At 43.7% G+C, this 18,581-nt stretch overlaps 1 protein-coding gene across 1 annotated transcript in view; it reads right to left on the bottom strand.

The window, feature by feature from the left end:
• The window catches only part of LOC109877919 (dixin), a 59,886-nt gene that overhangs the window by 25,707 nt on the left and 15,598 nt on the right, over window positions 1–18,581 (bottom strand). Inside the window, exons 6-9 of the mRNA XM_031809614.1 lie at window positions 17,527–17,597; window positions 17,095–17,177; window positions 7,338–7,424; window positions 5,577–5,630 (exon numbers count right to left, since the gene is read on the bottom strand). Coding sequence (XP_031665474.1) covers window positions 5,577–5,630; window positions 7,338–7,424; window positions 17,095–17,177; window positions 17,527–17,597 — 295 coding nt within the window. The remainder of the gene's footprint in view (window positions 1–5,576; window positions 5,631–7,337; window positions 7,425–17,094; window positions 17,178–17,526; window positions 17,598–18,581) is intronic.

Below are 18,581 nucleotides of genomic sequence, written 5' to 3'. Positions count from 1 at the left end.
GGGAGTACCAGGTAATAACATGGTTATATACAGGAAGTACCAGGTAATAACATGGTTATATACAGGAAGTACCAGGTAATAACATGGCTATATACAGGGAATACCAGGTAATAACATGGTTATATACAGGGAGTACCAGGTAATAACATGGTTATATACAGGGAGTACCAGGTAATAACATGGTTATATCCAGGGGGTACCAGGTAGTAACATGGTTATATACAGGGAGTACCAGGTAATAACATGGCTATATACAGGGAGTACCAGGTAATAACATGGTTATATACAGGGAGTACCAGGTAATAACATGGTTATATCCAGGGGGTACCAGGTAGTAACATGGTTATATACAGGGAGTACCAGGTAATAACATGGCTATATACAGGGAATACCAGGTAGTAACATGGCTATATACAGGGAGTACCAGGTAATAACATGGTTATATACAGGGAGGTAATCACATGGTTATATACAGGGAGTACCAGGTAATGACATGGCTATATACAGGGAGTACCAGGTAGTAACATGGTTATATACAGGGAGGTAATAACATGGTTATATACAGGGAGGTAATCACATGGTTATATACAGGGAGTACCAGGTAATGACATGGCTATATACAGGGAGTACCAGGTAATAACATGGTTATATACAGGGAGTCCTGGTAATACCATGGTTATATACAGGGAGTACCAGGTAGTAACATGGCTATATACAGGGAGTACCAGGTAATAACATGGCTATATACAGGAAGTCCTGGTAATACCATGGTTATATACAGGGAGTACCAGGTAATAACATGGCTATATACAGGGAATACCAGGTAATAACATGGCTATATACAGGGAATACCAGGTAATAACATGGCTATATACAGGGAGTACCAGGTAATAACATGGCTATATACAGGGAGTACCAGGTAATAACATGGCTATATACAGGGAGTACCAGGTAATAACATGGTTATATACAGGGAGTACCAGGTAATAACATGGCTATATACAGGGAGTACCAGGTAATAACATGGCTATATACAGGGAGTACCAGGTAATAACATGGTTATATACAGGGAGGTAATCACATGGTTATATACAGGGAGTACCAGGTAATGACATGGCTATATACAGGGAGTACCAGGTAGTAACATGGTTATATACAGGGAGGTAATAACATGGTTATATACAGGGAGTACCAGGTAATAACATGGTTATATACAGGGAGTCCTGGTAATACCATGGTTATATACAGGGAGTACCAGGTAGTAACATGGCTATATACAGGGAGTACCAGGTAATAACATGGCTATATACAGGAAGTCCTGGTAATACCATGGTTATATACAGGAAGTCCAGGTAATCACATGGTTATATACAGGGAGTACCAAGTAATAACATGGCTATATACAGGGAGTACCAGGTAATAACATGGTTATATACAGGGAGGTAATAACATGGCTATATACAGGGAGTACCAGGTAATACCATGGTTATATACAGGGAGTACCAGGTAATAACATGGTTATATACAGGGAGTACCAGGTAATCACATGGTTATATACAGGGAGTACCAGGTAATAACATGGCTATATACAGGGAGTACCAGGTAATCACATGGTTATATACAGGGAGTACCAGGTAATAACATGGCTATATACAGGGAGTACCAGGTAATAACATATATTGTTCTGTTAAAGACTGGGTCCAACACCCCACAGTATGACTTGTTATATAAAGACCTGACTGGGTCCAACACCCCACAGTATGACTTGGTATATTGTTATATAAAGACCTGACTGGGTCCAGCACCCCACAGTATGACTTGTTATATTGTTATATAAAGACCTGACTGGGTCCAACACCCCACAGTATGACTTGTTATATAAATACCTGACTGGGTCCAGCACCCCACAGTATGACTTGTTATATAAAGACCTGACTGGGTCCAGCACCCCACAGTATGACTTGTTATATAAAGACCTGACTGGGACCAACACCCCACAGTATGACTTGTTATATAAAGACCTGACTGGGTCCAACACCCCACAGTATGACTTGTTATATAAAGACCTGACTGGGTCCAACACCCCACAGTATGACTTGTTATATAAAGACCTGACTGGGTCCAACACCCCACAGTATGACTTGTTATATAAAGACCTGACTGGGTCCAACACCCCACAGTATGACTTGTTATATAAAGACCTGACTGGGTCCAGCACCCCACAGTATGACTTGTTATATAAAGACCTGACTGGGTCCATCACCCCACAGTATGACTTGTTATATTGTTATATAAAGACCTGACTGGGTCCAGCACCCCACAGTATGACTTGTTATATAAAGACCTGACTGGGTCCAACACCCCACAGTATGACTTGTTATATAAAGACCTGACTGGGTCCAACACCCCACAGTATGACTTGTTATATAAAGACCTGACTGGGTCCAGCACCCCACAGTATGACTTGTTATATTGTTATATAAAGCCCTGACTGGGTCCAACACCCCACAGTATGACTTGTTATATAAAGACCTGACTGGGTCCAACACCCCACAGTATGACTTGTTATATAAAGACCTGACTGGGTCCAACACCCCACAGTATGACTTGTTATATTGTTATATAAAGACCTGACTGGGTCCAACACCCCACAGTATGACTTGTTATATAAAGACCTGACTGGGTCCAACACCCCACAGTATGACTTGTTATATTGTTATATAAAGACCTGACTGGGTCCAACACCCCACAGTATGACTTGTTATATAAAGACCTGACTGGGTCGAGCACCCCACAGTATGACTTGTTATATAAAGACCTGACTGGGTCCAACACCCCACAGTATGACTTGTTATATAAAGACCTGACTGGGTCCAACACCCCACAGTATGACTTGTTATATAAAGACCTGACTGGGTCCAACACCCCACAGTATGACTTGTTATATAAAGACCTGACTGGGTCCAACACCCCACAGTATGACTTGTTATATAAAGACCTGACTGGGTCCAGCACCCCACAGTATGACTTGTTATATAAAGACCTGACTGGGTCCATCACCCCACAGTATGACTTGTTATATTGTTATATAAAGACCTGACTGGGTCCAGCACCCCACAGTATGACTTGTTATATAAAGACCTGACTGGGTCCAACACCCCACAGTATGACTTGTTATATAAAGACCTGACTGGGTCCAACACCCCACAGTATGACTTGTTATATAAAGACCTGACTGGGTCCAGCACCCCACAGTATGACTTGTTATATTGTTATATAAAGCCCTGACTGGGTCCAACACCCCACAGTATGACTTGTTATATAAAGACCTGACTGGGTCCAACACCCCACAGTATGACTTGTTATATAAAGACCTGACTGGGTCCAACACCCCACAGTATGACTTGTTATATTGTTATATAAAGACCTGACTGGGTCCAACACCCCACAGTATGACTTGTTATATAAAGACCTGACTGGGTCCAACACCCCACAGTATGACTTGTTATATTGTTATATAAAGACCTGACTGGGTCCAACACCCCACAGTATGACTTGTTATATAAAGACCTGACTGGGTCGAGCACCCCACAGTATGACTTGTTATATAAAGACCTGACTGGGTCCAACACCCCACAGTATGACTTGTTATATAAAGACCTGACTGGGTCCAGCACCCCACAGTATGACTTGTTATATAAAGACCTGACTGGGTCCAACACCCCACAGTATGAATTGTTATATAAAGGCCTGACTGGGTCCAACACCCCACAGTATGACTTGTTATATAAAGACCTGACTGGGTCCATCACCCCACAGTATGACTTGTTATATAAAGACCTGACTGGGTCCATCACCCCACAGTATGACTTGTTATATTGTTATATAAAGACCTGACTGGGTCCAACACCCCACAGTATGACTTGTTATATTGTTATATAAAGACCTGACTGGGTCCAACACCCCACAGTATGACTTGTTATATAAAGACCTGACTGGGTCCAACACCCCACAGTATGACTTGTTATATAAAGACCTGACTGGGTCCAACACCCCACAGTATGACTTGTTATATAAAGACCTGACTGGGTCCAACACCCCACAGTATGACTTGTTATATAAAGACCTGACTGGGTCCAACACCCCACAGTATGACTTGTTATATAAAGACCTGACTGGGTCCAACACCCCACAGTATGACTTGTTATATAAAGACCTGACTGGGTCCATCACCCCACAGTATGACTTGTTATATAAAGACCTGACTGGGTCCAACACCCCACAGTATGACTTGTTATATAAAGACCTGACTGGGTCCAACACCCCACAGTATGACTTGTTATATAAAGACCTGACTGGGTCCAACACCCCACAGTATGACTTGTTATATAAAGCCCTTTTTCTGTAGCTTAACCAACAAGGCTCATAATTTAACAATTTTATTTGTATTTATAGACGGCATACAAGTTTGTTATTAGGCAAATGACAGTTACATAATGAATTGCATTGGAGATGTTGTACCCACTGTGACTATTAAAACCTACCTTAACCAGAAACTGTGGATGGATGGCGGCATTCACGCAAAATTGAAAGTGCCAGCCACCACATTTAACCATGGAAAGAGGTCAGGCGATTATGGCTGAATATAAACAGTGTAGTGATTCCCTCCGCAAGGCAATCAAACAAGCAAAATGCCGGTACAGGGACCAGGTGGAGTCGCAGTTTAACGGCTCAGACACGAGACGTATGTGGCAGGGTCTACAGGAAATCACAGACTACAAAAACAGCCAAGTTACAGACACCGTCTTTGCCCGCTTTGAGTATAATACAGTGCCACCATCACGGCTCGCTAACAAAGACTGCCCCCCCCCCCCTTCTCCGTGGCTGACGTGGGTAAAACATTTAAACATGTTAACCCTCGCAAGGCTGCTGGCCGAGACGGCATCTCTATCCGCGTCCTCAGATCATGAGCAGACCAGCTGGCTGGAGTGTTTACAGACATATTCAATCTCTCCCAGTCTGCTGTCCCCACATGCTTCAAGATGGCTACCATTGTTCCTGTACCGAAGAAGGCAAAGATAACTGAACTAAATGACTATCGCCCAGTAGCACTCACTGCTGTCATCATGAAGTGCTTTGAGAGACTAGTCAAGGATCATATCACCTCCACCTTACCGACCACCCTAGACCCACTTCAGTTTGTATACTGGCCCAAACAAAGCAAACAGCAAATGCATCCAACAAGTTTGTCGTAACACGCTTGATGTAATCATTGTGTGCTAGCAATATAGGACCAAATACTAAACTTTTCACTACTTTAATACACATAAGTGAATTAGTCCCAATACCTTTGGTCCCCTAAAACAAATGCTGTCATTTCTAAACGGTTCACCCGATATGGATGAAAATCCCATCATTATTAAAGCTGACAGTCTGCACTAACCTCATGGTTACCATTTCAAATGCTAAAATGAGTCACTGTCCCAGTCATTTTGGAGCTCACTGTATGGCAACATTACTTCTTAATTCACTTGATAATGTTCTGGAAAACGGTTAGTCTGAAAAACAGTATTTACCTTCAGCTCCTGAGTCTCCTCCATACTCTGATCTAGATGACTACGAATTACCACCTAGAGAGACACAGAGAGAGAGGGGAGGGATAGAGAGAGGGAGGAGGGATAGAGAGAGGGAGGGGAGAGATAGAGAGAGGGAGAGAGCGAGGGGAGGGATAGAGAGCAGAAGGGGAGAGAGGCTGTGTGTGAGAAATAGGAAACGCAAAGTTGATGAATACAGAGGGAAAATTGATACCTGTCTCTCTCTCTCTCTCTCTCTCTCACACACACACACACAAACACACACACACACACACACACACACACACAGAAATATGATCTGCACAGAGAACAACGATCTGTCCTAGAGGGAGAGCTGTGTTTGGGTGTTACCAGTTGAGAGGGAGAGATACATTCTGTATATCTCTGGCCCTTCTTTGGACAATGTGTTAACTAACCTCCAGACGAACTTGAATGCCATACAACTCTCCTTCCGTGGCCTCCAACTGCTCTTAAATGCAAGTAAAACTAAATACATGCTCTTCCACCGATCACTGCCCGCACCTGCTCGCCCATCTAGCATCACTACTCTAGACGGTTCTGACTTATAATATGTGGACAACTACAAATACCTAGGTGTCTGGTTAGACTGTAAACTCTCCTTCCAGACTCACATTAAGCATCTCCAATCCAAAATGAAATCTAGAATCGGCATCCTATTTCGCAACAAAGCATCCTTCACTCATGCTGCCAAACATACCCTCGTAAAACTGACCATCCTACAGATCCTCGACTTCAGCGATGTCATTTACAAAATAGCCCCCAACACTCTAACTCAACAAATTGGATGCAGTCTATCACAGTGCCATACATTTTGTCACCAAAGCCCCATATACTACCCACCACTGCGACCTGTACGCTCTCGTTGGCTGGCCCTCGCTTCATACTCGTCGCCAAACCCACTGGCTCCAGGTCATCTACAAGTGTCTGCTCGGTAAAGCCCCGCCTTATCTCAGCTCACTGGTTACCATAGCAGCACCCAACCGTAGCAACTGGTCAACTGGAGTCAGGTGGTCAGGTGCAGGATGAGTGAATAGAAGCAGAACAGTCGGATGCAACAGCATCACAACACTCCAAAGGCGAAAGGGAATAGTGACCTAGTCAGACAACAATACAATACCAGGGGCTCAAAACAATACCCGGAAAAAAACAGCCTGACGCATCACACAACAAACGTAACAAATCATTTCACACACAGACATTGGGGGAAACAGAGGGTTAAATACACAACGAGTAATGAGGGAAATGTAAACCAGGTGTGTGGGAAAACAAGACAAAACAAATGGAAAATTAAAAGGTGGATCGGCGATGGCTAGCAGACCGGTGACATTGACCGCTGAACGCCGTCCGAACAAGGAGAGGAACCGACTTTGGCGGTAGTCATGACAGCACCAGCTGTCAGAGCAGCTCACAGATCACTGCACCTGTATATAGAGCTCATCTGTAAACAGCCCATCCAGCTACCTCATCCCATACTGTATTTATTTATATATCTTGCACCTTTGCACCCCAGTATCTCTACTTGTATATTCATCCTCTGCACATCTATCAGTGTTTAATTGCTATATTGTAATTACTTCGCCACCATGGCCTATTTATTGCCTTACCACTTTTATTCTACCTCATTTGCACTCACTGTATATAGACTGTTTCTACTGTAAATTAAATTAAATGGTTAGCCTACCTGGTTAAATAAAGGTTAAATAAAATAAAAAGATGTGTTACCAGTTGTTGTTCAGTGTTATCTTCTCCCAGAGTCAGATTCAATGTCTCCTGCTCATCATCTGGCAGACACCCATGAAGTAACAGGGCCTAGACACACACACACACACACACACACACACACACACACACACACACACACACACACACACACACAAACCAATAGCTTTCAAAACAGGTGTAGACCAACAAATGCTTACTTATGGGTCCTTTTTAAGCAATGCAGTTAAAGACAGATGAAATGTAATAAAACTTTAAATAGTGACACGAAGAATAACAATAACATGGCTATATACAGGAAGTAGAAAATAACATGGCTATATACAGGAAGTAGAAAATAACATGGCTATATACAGGAAGTAGAAAATAACATGGCTATATACAGGAAGTAGAAAATAACAAGGCTATATACAGGAAGTAGAAAATAACAAGGCTATATACAGGAAGTAGAAAATAACATGGCTATATACAGGAAGTAGAAAATAACATGGCTATATACAGGAAGTAGAAAATAACAAGGCTATATACAGGAAGTAGAAAATAACATGGCTATATACAGGAAGTAGAAAATAACATGGCTATATACAGGAAGTAGAAAATAACATGGCTATATACAGGAAGTAGAAAATAACATGGCTATATACAGGAAGTAGAAAATAACATGGCTATATACAGGAAGTAGAAAATAACAAGGCTATATACAGGAAGTAGAAAATAACATGGCTATATACAGGAAGTAGAAAATAACATGGCTATATACAGGAAGTAGAAAATAACATGGCTATATACAGGAAGTAGAAAATAACATGGCTATATACAGGAAGTAGAAAATAACATGGCTATATACAGGAAGTAGAAAATAACAAGGCTATATACAGGAAGTAGAAAATAACATGGCTATATACAGGAAGTAGAAAATAACATGGCTATATACAGGAAGTAGAAAATAACATGGCTATATACAGGAAGTAGAAAATAACATGGCTATATACAGGAAGTAGAAAATAACATGGCTATATACAGGAAGTAGAAAATAACAAGGCTATATACAGGAAGTAGAAAATAACATGGCTATATACAGGAAGTAGAAAATAACATGGCTATATACAGGAAGTAGAAAATAACATGGCTATATACAGGAAGTAGAAAATAACAAGGCTATATACAGGAAGTAGAAAATAACATGGCTATATACAGGAAGTAGAAAATAACATGGCTATATACAGGAAGTAGAAAATAACAAGGCTATATACAGGAAGTAGAAAATAACATGGCTATATACAGGAAGTAGAAAATAACATGGCTATATACAGGAAGTAGAAAATAACAAGGCTATATACAGGAAGTAGAAAATAACATGGCTATATACAGGAAGTAGAAAATAACAAGGCTATATACAGGAAGTAGAAAATTACAAGGCTATATACAGGAAGTAGAAAATAACATGGTATATACACAGGGAGTAGAAAATAACATGGCTATATACAGGAAGTAGAAAATAACATGGCTATATACAGGAAGTTCCAGGGGAACGAGGTAATTGAGGTAGATATGAACATAAACAGTGCATTCGGGAAAGCATTCAGACCCCTTGACTTTCTCCACATTTTGTTGCGTTACAGCCTTATTCTAAAATGTGTGTGTATGTTGTGCGTGTGTGGGCGTATGTAGTGTGTGTATGTGTGTGTTGGGGTGTCAGTGTCAGTATGTGTGAGTGTGTGGGTAGAGTCTAGTGTGTGTGTTGGGGTGTCAGTATGTGTGAGTGTGTGGGTAGAGTCCAGTGTGTGTGTTGGGGTTTCAGTATGTGTGAGTGTGTGGGTAGAGTCTAGTGTGTGTGTTGGGGTGTCAGTATGTGTGAGTGTGTGGGTAGAGTCTAGTGTGTGTGTTGGGGTGTCAGTATGTGTGAGTGTGTGGGTAGAGTCTAGTGTGTGTGTTGGGGTGTCAGTATGTGTGAGTGTGTGGGTAGAGTCCAGTGTGTGTGTTGGGGTGTCAGTATGTGTGAGTGTGTGGGTAGAGTCTAGTGTGTGTGTGTTGGGGTGTCAGTATGTGTGAGTGTGTGGGTAGAGTCCAGTGTGTGTGTTGGGGTGTCAGTATGTGTGAGTGTGTGGGTAGAGTCTAGTGTGTGTGTTGGGGTGTCAGTATGTGTGAGTGTGTGGGTAGAGTCCAGTGTGTGTGTTGGGGTGTCAGTATGTGTGAGTGTGTGGGTAGAGTCTAGTGTGTGTATTGGGGTGTCAGTATGTGTGAGTGTGTGGGTAGAGTCTAGTGTGTGTGTTGGGGTGTCAGTATGTGTGAGTGTGTGGGTAGAGTCTAGTGTGTGTGTTGGGGTGTCAGTATGTGTGAGTGTGTGGGTAGAGTCTAGTGTGTGTGTGTTGGGGTGTCAGTATGTGTGAGTGTGTGGGTAGAGTCCAGTGTGTGTGTTGGGGTGTCAGTATGTGTGAGTGTGCGGGTAGAGTCCAGTTGGGGTGTCAGTATGTGTGGGTGTGTGGGTAGAGTCTAGTGTGTGTGTGTTGGGGTGTCAGTATGTGTGAGTGTGTGGGTAGAGTCTAGTGTGTGTGTTGGGGTGTCAGTATGTGTGAGTGTGTGGGTAGAGTCTAGTGTGTGTGTTGGGGTGTCAGTATGTGTGAGTGTGTGGGTAGAGTCCAGTGTGTGTGTTGGGGTGTCAGTATGTGTGAGTGTGTGGGTAGAGTCTAGTGTGTGTATTGGGGTGTCAGTATGTGTGAGTGTGTGGGTAGAGTCCAGTGTGTGTGTTGGGGTGTCAGTATGTGTGAGTGTGTGGGTAGAGTCTAGTGTGTGTGTTGGGGTGTCAGTATGTGTGAGTGTGTGGGTAGAGTCCAGTGTGTGTGTTGCGGTGTCAGTATGTGTGAGTGTGTGGGTAGAGTCTAGTGTGTGTGTTGGGGTGTCAGTATGTGTGAGTGTGTGGGTAGAGTCTAGTGTGTGTGTTGGGGTGTCAGTATGTGTGAGTGTGTGGGTAGAGTCTAGTGTGTGTGTTGGGGTGTCAGTATGTGTGAGTGTGTGGGTAGAGTCCAGTGTGTGTGTTGCGGTGTCAGTATGTGTGAGTGTGTGGGTAGAGTCTAGTGTGTGTGTTGGGGTGTCAGTATGTGTGAGTGTGTGGGTAGAGTCTAGTGTGTGTGTTGGGGTGTCAGTATGTGTGAGTGTGTGGGTAGAGTCCAGTGTGTGTGTTGGGGTGTCAGTATGTGTGAGTGTGTGGGTAGAGTCTAGTGTGTGTGTTGGGGTGTCAGTATGTGTGAGTGTGTGGGTAGAGTCTAGTGTGTGTGTTGGGGTGTCAGTATGTGTGAGTGTGTGGGTAGAGTCTAGTGTGTGTGTTGGGGTGTCAGTATGTGTGAGTGTGTGGGTAGAGTCTAGTGTGTGTGTGTTGGGGTGTCAGTATGTGTGAGTGTGTGGGTAGAGTCTAGTGTGTGTGTTGGGGTGTCAGTATGTGTGAGTGTGTGGGTAGAGTCTAGTGTGTGTGTTGCGGTGTCAGTATGTGTGAGTGTGTGGGTAGAGTCTAGTGTGTGTGTTGGGGTGTCAGTATGTGTGAGTGTGTGGGTAGAGTCTAGTGTGTGTGTTGGGGTGTCAGTATGTGTGAGTGTGTGGGTAGAGTCTAGTGTGTGTGTTGGGGTGTCAGTATGTGTGAGTGTGTGGGTAGAGTCCAGTGTGTGTGTTGGGGTGTCAGTATGTGTGAGTGTGTGGGTAGAGTCTAGTGTGTGTGTTGGGGTGTCAGTATGTGTGAGTGTGTGGGTAGAGTCTAGTGTGTGTGTGTTGGGGTGTCAGTATGTGTGAGTGTGTGGGTAGAGTCCAGTGTGTGTGTTGGGGTGTCAGTATGTGTGAGTGTGCGGGTAGAGTCCAGTTGGGGTGTCAGTATGTGTGGGTGTGTGGGTAGAGTCTAGTGTGTGTGTGTTGGGGTGTCAGTATGTGTGAGTGTGTGGGTAGAGTCCAGTGTGTGTGTTGGGGTGTCAGTATGTGTGAGTGTGTGGGTAGAGTCCAGTGTGTGTGTTGGGGTGTCAGTATGTGTGAGTGTGTGGGTAGAGTCCAGTGTGTGTGTTGGGGTGTCAGTATGTGTGAGTGTGTGGGTAGAGTCTAGTGTGTGTGTGTTGGGGTGTCAGTATGTGTGAGTGTGTGGGTAGAGTCTAGTGTGTGTGTTGGGGTGTCAGTATGTGTGAGTGTGTGGGTAGAGTCCAGTGTGTGTGTTGGGGTGTCAGTATGTGTGAGTGTGTGGGTAGAGTCCAGTGTGTGTGTTGGGGTGTCAGTATGTGTGAGTGTGTGGGTAGAGTCCAGTGTGTGTGTTGGGGTGTCAGTATGTGTGAGTGTGTGGTGTGGGTAGAGTCTAGTGTGTGTGTTGGGGTGTCAGTATGTGTGAGTGTGTGGGTAGAGTCTAGTGTGTGTGTTGGGCTGTCAGTATGTGTGAGTGTGTGGGTAGAGTCTAGTGTGTGTGTTGGGGTGTCAGTATGTGTGAGTGTGTGGGTAGAGTCTAGTGTGTGTGTTGGGGTGTCAGTATGTGTGAGTGTGTGGGTAGAGTCCAGTGTGTGTGTTGGGGTGTCAGTATGTGTGAGTGTGTGGGTAGAGTCCAGTGTGTGTGTTGGGGTGTCAGTATGTGTGAGTGTGTGGGTAGAGTCTAGTGTGTGTGTTGGGGTGTCAGTATGTGTGAGTGTGTGGGTAGAGTCTAGTGTGTGTGTTGGGGTGTCAGTATGTGTGAGTGTGTGGGTAGAGTCTAGTGTGTGTGTTGGGGTGTCAGTATGTGTGAGTGTGTGGGTAGAGTCTAGTGTGTGTGTTGGGGTGTCAGTATGTGTGAGTGTGTGGGTAGAGTCTAGTGTGTGTGTGTTGGGGTGTCAGTATGTGTGAGTGTGTGGGTAGAGTCTAGTGTGTGTGTTGGGGTGTCAGTATGTGTGAGTGTGTGGGTAGAGTCTAGTGTGTGTGTTGGGGTGTCAGTATGTGTGAGTGTGTGGGTAGAGTCTAGTGTGTGTGTGTTGGGGTGTCAGTATGTGTGAGTGTGTGGGTAGAGTCTAGTGTGTGTGTTGGGGTGTCAGTATGTGTGAGTGTGTGGGTAGAGTCTAGTGTGTGTGTTGGGGTGTCAGTATGTGTGAGTGTGTGGGTAGAGTCTAGTGTGTGTGTTGGGGTGTCAGTATGTGTGAGTGTGTGGGTAGAGTCTAGTGTGTGTGTTGGGGTGTCAGTATGTGTGAGTGTGTGGGTAGAGTCTAGTGTGTGTGTTGGGGTGTCAGTATGTGTGAGTGTGTGGGTAGAGTCCAGTGTGTGTGTTGGGGTGTCAGTATGTGTGAGTGTGTGGGTAGAGTCTAGTGTGTGTGTTGGGGTGTCAGTATGTGTGAGTGTGTGGGTAGAGTCTAGTGTGTGTGTTGGGGTGTCAGTATGTGTGAGTGTGTGGGTAGAGTCCAGTGTGTGTGTTGGGGTGTCAGTATGTGTGAGTGTGTGGGTAGAGTCTAGTGTGTGTGTTGGGGTGTCAGTATGTGTGAGTGTGTGGGTAGAGTCTAGTGTGTGTGTTGGGGGTGTCAGTATGTGTGAGTGTGTGGGTAGAGTCTAGTGTGTGTGTTGGGGTGTCAGTATGTGTGAGTGTGTGGGTAGAGTCTAGTGTGTGTGTTGGGGTGTCAGTATGTGTGAGTGTGTGGGTAGAGTCTAGTGTGTGTGTGTTGGGGTGTCAGTATGTGTGAGTGTGTGGGTAGAGTCTAGTGTGTGTGTTGGGGTGTCAGTATGTGTGAGTGTGTGGGTAGAGTCTAGTGTGTGTGTTGGGGTGTCAGTATGTGTGAGTGTGTGGGTAGAGTCTAGTGTGTGTATTGGGGTGTCAGTATGTGTGAGTGTGTGGGTAGAGTCTAGTGTGTGTGTTGGGGTGTCAGTATGTGTGAGTGTGTGGGTAGAGTCTAGTGTGTGTGTTGGGGTGTCAGTATGTGTGAGTGTGTGGGTAGAGTCTAGTGTGTGTGTTGGGGTGTCAGTATGTGTGAGTGTGTGGGTAGAGTCTAGTGTGTGTGTTGGGGTGTCAGTATGTGTGAGTGTGTGGGTAGAGTCTAGTGTGTGTGTTGGGGTGTCAGTATGTGTGAGTGTGTGGGTAGAGTCCAGTGTGTGTGTTGGGGTGTCAGTATGTGTGAGTGTGTGGGTAGAGTCTAGTGTGTGTGTTGGGGTGTCAGTATGTGTGAGTGTGTGGGTAGAGTCTAGTGTGTGTGTTGGGGTGTCAGTATGTGTGAGTGTGTGGGTAGAGTCTAGTGTGTGTGTTGGGGTGTCAGTATGTGTGAGTGTGTGGGTAGAGTCTAGTGTGTGTGTTGGGGTGTCAGTATGTGTGAGTGTGTGGGTAGAGTCTAGTGTGTGTGTTGGGGTGTCAGTATGTGTGAGTGTGTGGGTAGAGTCTAGTGTGTGTGTTGGGGTGTCAGTATGTGTGAGTGTGTGGGTAGAGTCCAGTGTGTGTGTGTTGGGGTGTCAGTATGTGTGAGTGTGTGGGTAGAGTCCAGTGTGTGTGCAGTCAATGGGTTATGCTTGACTTAGTAAAAGAAAAAAAAAAAGGGTCAATGTTTAGTTTATCAGTCTTATGGCTTGGGGGTAGAAGCTGTTCAGGGTCCTGTTGGTTCCAGACTTGGTGCATCGATACCGCATGACGTACGCTAGCAGAGAGAAGAGTCCATGACTTGGCTGGCTGGAGTATTTTAATACAAAGAAATAAATGCTCTAGCTGGTGAAACTGTAACTATCTAGCAGGTGTCACAATAAAGAAAGAAATTGTTTTTTTAAATAGAAACATTCACATATTCCTTCTCCAATACTATTCACTATAAACATTCACATCGTCCTTCTCTAATAATATTCTCTGGAAACAAAGTTTAACCCTTTCAACCATTTTGAATGGCCTTTTCTATTCAAAACTTTGAATTTTCCAGCTCAAATAATAAATGTATTACAAATATTGAATAAATGACCTATATAAGAAATATACACAAATAATACATGATGTGATGAAATTGCTTTAGAAAAGCGGCACAAGACAGGAATGTCCTCTCCACACTCCTCTTTGTACTGAACCGTTACAGAAACAACAAGACAGGAATGTCCTCTCCCACATTCCTGTTTGTACTGAACCGTTACAGAAACAACAAGACAGGAATGTCCTCTCCCACACTCCTGTTTGTACTGAACCGTTACAGAAACAACAAGACAGGAATGTCCTCTCCCACACCCCTGTTTGTACTGAACCGTTACAGAAACAACAAGACAGGAATGTCCTCTCCCACACCCCTGTTTGTACTGAACCATTTGCAGAAACAACTAGACAGGACCCAAATGTAACAGGTCAATACCCACAATACACACAATACCCCATAATGACATCACAATACCCCATAATGACACCACAATACCCCATAATGACATCACAATACCCCATAATGACATCACAATACCCGTAATGACATCACAATACCCCATAATGACATCACAATACCCCATAATGACATCACAATACCCCATAATGACATCACAATACCCCATAATGACAAAGCAAAAACATGTTGTTACATATTTTTGAAGTATTGAGGGAAAGAAAATTAAAAATAAAAAAAAATACGTATTCAGACCTTTTGCTATGAGACTCAAAATTGAGCTCAGATGCATCCTGTTTCCATTGATCACCCTTGAGATGTTTCTACAACTTGATTGGAGTCCACCTGTGGTAAATTCAATTGATTGGACATGATTTGGAAAGTCACACACCTGTCTATATAAGGTCCCACAGTTGACAGGGGCATGTCAGAGCAAAAACCAAGCCACGAGGTCGAAGGAATTGTCCGTAGAGCTCCGAGACATGATTATGTCGAGGAACAGATCTGGGGAAAGGTACCAAAACATTTCTGCAGCATTGAAGGTCCCCAAGAAGAAGAACACAGTGGCCCCCATCATTCTTAAATGGAAGAAGTTTGGAACCACCAAGACTCTTCCTAGAGCTGGCTGCTCGGCCAAACTGAGCAATCGGAGGAGAAGGGCCTTGGTCAGGGAGGTGACCAAGAACCCGATGGTCACTCTGATAGAGCTCCAGAGTTCCTCTGTGTTGATGGGAGAACCTTCCAGAAGGACAACCACCTCTGCAGCACTCCACCAATCAGTCCTTTATGGTAGAGGGGCCAGACGGAAGCCACTCCTCAGTAAAAGGCACATGACAGCCCGCTTTGAGTTTTCCAAAAGGCACCTAAAGACTCAGAACAATGACCAGATGCTCTGGTCTGATGAAACCAATGTTGAACTCTTTGGCCTGAATGCCAAGCGCCACGTCTGGAAGAAACCTGGCACCATCCCTACGGTGAAGCATGGTGGTGGCAGCATCATGCTGTGGGGATGTTTTTCAGCTGCAGGGGCTGGGAGACTAGTCAGGATCGAGGGAAAGATGAACGTAGCAAAGTACAGAGAGATCCTTGATGAAAACATGCTACAGAGTGCTCAGGACCTCAGACTGGAGCAAAGGTGCACCTTCCAACGGGACGACTCTAAGCACACAGAAAAGACAACGCCCTTGAGTGGCCCAGCCAGAACCCAATCAAACATCCTGAAAATAGCTGTGCAGCAACGCTCCCCATCCAACCTGACAGAGCTCGAGAGGATCTTCAGAGAAGAATGGGAGAAACTCCCCAAATACAGGTGTGCCAAGCTTGTAGAGTTATACCCAAGAAGACTGGAGGCTGTAATCGCTGCCAAAGGTGCTTCAACAAAATACTGAGTAAAGGGTCTGAATACTTATGTAAATGGACAATCCCTTCGTCCTCATGGCTTGGTTTGTTCTCTGATATTCACTGTATCCAGTTTCTGGTTCGTTTGTTTTTCCCTAAAAAACTTTTCGCTTGGTCATTATGGGCTATTGTGTGTAGATTGATGAGGAAAATGTTATATTCAATCCATTTCAGAATCAGGCTGTAATTTAACAAAATGTAGAAAAGGGGAAGGGGTCTGAATACTTTCTGAATCCACTGTATTGCTTCTCCAATACTCTCTAGAAACAAAGTTTAAAACATATTCCTTCTCAGATAATATTCTCTAGAAACATAAACATATTCCTTCAATAATATTCTCTAGAAACAAAGTTTAAAACATATTCCTTCTCAGATAATATTCTCTATAAACATAAACATATTCCTTCAATTATATTCTCTAGAAACAAAGTTTTAAATATATTCCTTCTCCAATAATATTCTCTAGAAACATAACGTTTAAAACATATTACTTCATTCTCTGTAAACATATTCCTTCTCAAATAATATTCCCTAGAAACATAAACATATTATTTTATAGACATTTCATACACAGCTCTTATACATTCTATAAATCTTTCATACCCAGACATCACCTGTGTCTCCAGACATCACCTGTGTCTCCAGACATGGTGAGGGCTGGGAATGTATTAGCACATGTATTTTTCTTTGAAGATGGCTCGAACATTGTGTTTTTGTTTCACTATCCTTTAGGTTACCAGAAGTTCTCACAAGGACAGTTAAACAACCAAAAACTCAGACAAGTGGGGACATTTTGCAGGTCCCCACGAGGGAAAATTCTATTTTAGGCTTAGGGGTTAGGTTAGGGGTTACAATTGGGGTTAGGAGTTACGGTCAGGTATAGTTTTAGGGTCAGGTATAGTTTTAGGGTCAGGTATAGTTTCAGGGTTAGGTATAGTTTTGGGGTCAAGTTTAGGTTAGGGTTATGGTTAGGTTAAGGAAAATAGGATTTTGAATGAAAATGTATTTTAGGTTCCCACGAGGACAGAAAAACATAACGTGTGTGTGTGTACCTGTAGAGCTGACACCATTCTCCGTGTCTCCTGCATCTCTCTTTCCAGGCTCTCAGTCAGAGGACTCTCCCAACCTGCCTTAGCTACACACACACACACACACACACACACACACACACACACACACACACACACACACACACACAGCAATAGGGAGATAAATATTTCACAGTTTATGTTGAAGTCTGTGTGAGACTTTATTAAGCCATCTTATCTTAATTAATCTATTAAATCATATTAAATCGTAATTAATCGATTGAATCTTACTGAATCATATTCAGCCTGATGAATCATATTGAATCTATTGAATCGTGATGAATCCTATTCATTGCTGCATGTTTACTTGACTCTTACGTCTGACCCAGCCTGACACTAATATAACCTGTGCACTGCAAAACCTACACTGCCAACTTGTGTGTGTGTGTGTCTTACTGCTTCTCTCTGGTTGGCTCTCCTCCGGCTCTCTGTTGTCTGATTGGCTGGTTGGCGGGGCTCTGGGGGAACTGAGGATATAAACACTGATCACTGACACACCAGGGTGTGTGGTTTGTGCTGTGTGTGTGTGTGTGGTGCAGGACATTTAAGACGTTTCTCGGAACCATATGTATTGGTTACGTAACCCCTTACCAGTGGTGGGAAAAGTACCCAATAGTCATACTGTAGTAAAAGTAAAGATTCCTTCATAGAAAGTTACTCAAGTAAAAGTCACTCAGTAAAATACTACTTCAGTAAAAGTCAGAAAGTATTTGATTCTAAATATATTTAACTATCAAAAGTAAATGTAATTTATCAAATATATAAATCATTTCAAATCAAATTCCTTATATAAAGCAAACCAAACTCCACCATTTTCTTGTTTTTAAAATATATGGATAGCCAGGGGTACACTCCAACACTCAGATATCATTACAGATAGCCAGGGGAACACTCCAACACTCAGACATCATTACAGATAGCCAGGGGAACACTCCAACACTCAGACATCATTACAGATAGCCAGGGGTACACTCCAACACTCAGACATCATTGCAGATAGCCAGGGGAACACTCCAACACTCAGACATCATTACAGATAGCCAGGGGTACACTCCAACACTCAGACATCATTACAGATAGCCAGGGGTACACTCCAACACTCAGACATCATTACAGATAGCCAAGGAACACTCCAACACTCAGACATCATTGCAGATAGCCAGGGGTACACTCCAACACTCAGACATCATTGCAGATAGCCAGGGGTACACTCCAACACTCAGACATCATTGCAGATAGCCAGGGGTACACTCCAACACTCAGACATCATTACAGATAGCCAGGGGTACACTCCAACACTCAAGACATCATTACAGATAGCCAGGGGTACACTCCAACACTCAGACATCATTGCAGATAGCCAGGGGAACACTCCAACACTCAGACATCATTACAGATAGCCAGGGGTACACTCCAACACTCAGACATCATTGCAGATAGCCAGGGGTACA

Source organism: Oncorhynchus kisutch, linkage group LG29 (assembly GCF_002021735.2).
Source record: "Oncorhynchus kisutch isolate 150728-3 linkage group LG29, Okis_V2, whole genome shotgun sequence".
Taxonomy (NCBI): domain Eukaryota; kingdom Metazoa; phylum Chordata; class Actinopteri; order Salmoniformes; family Salmonidae; genus Oncorhynchus; species Oncorhynchus kisutch.
This window is presented reverse-complemented; position numbering and strand designations above follow the sequence as displayed.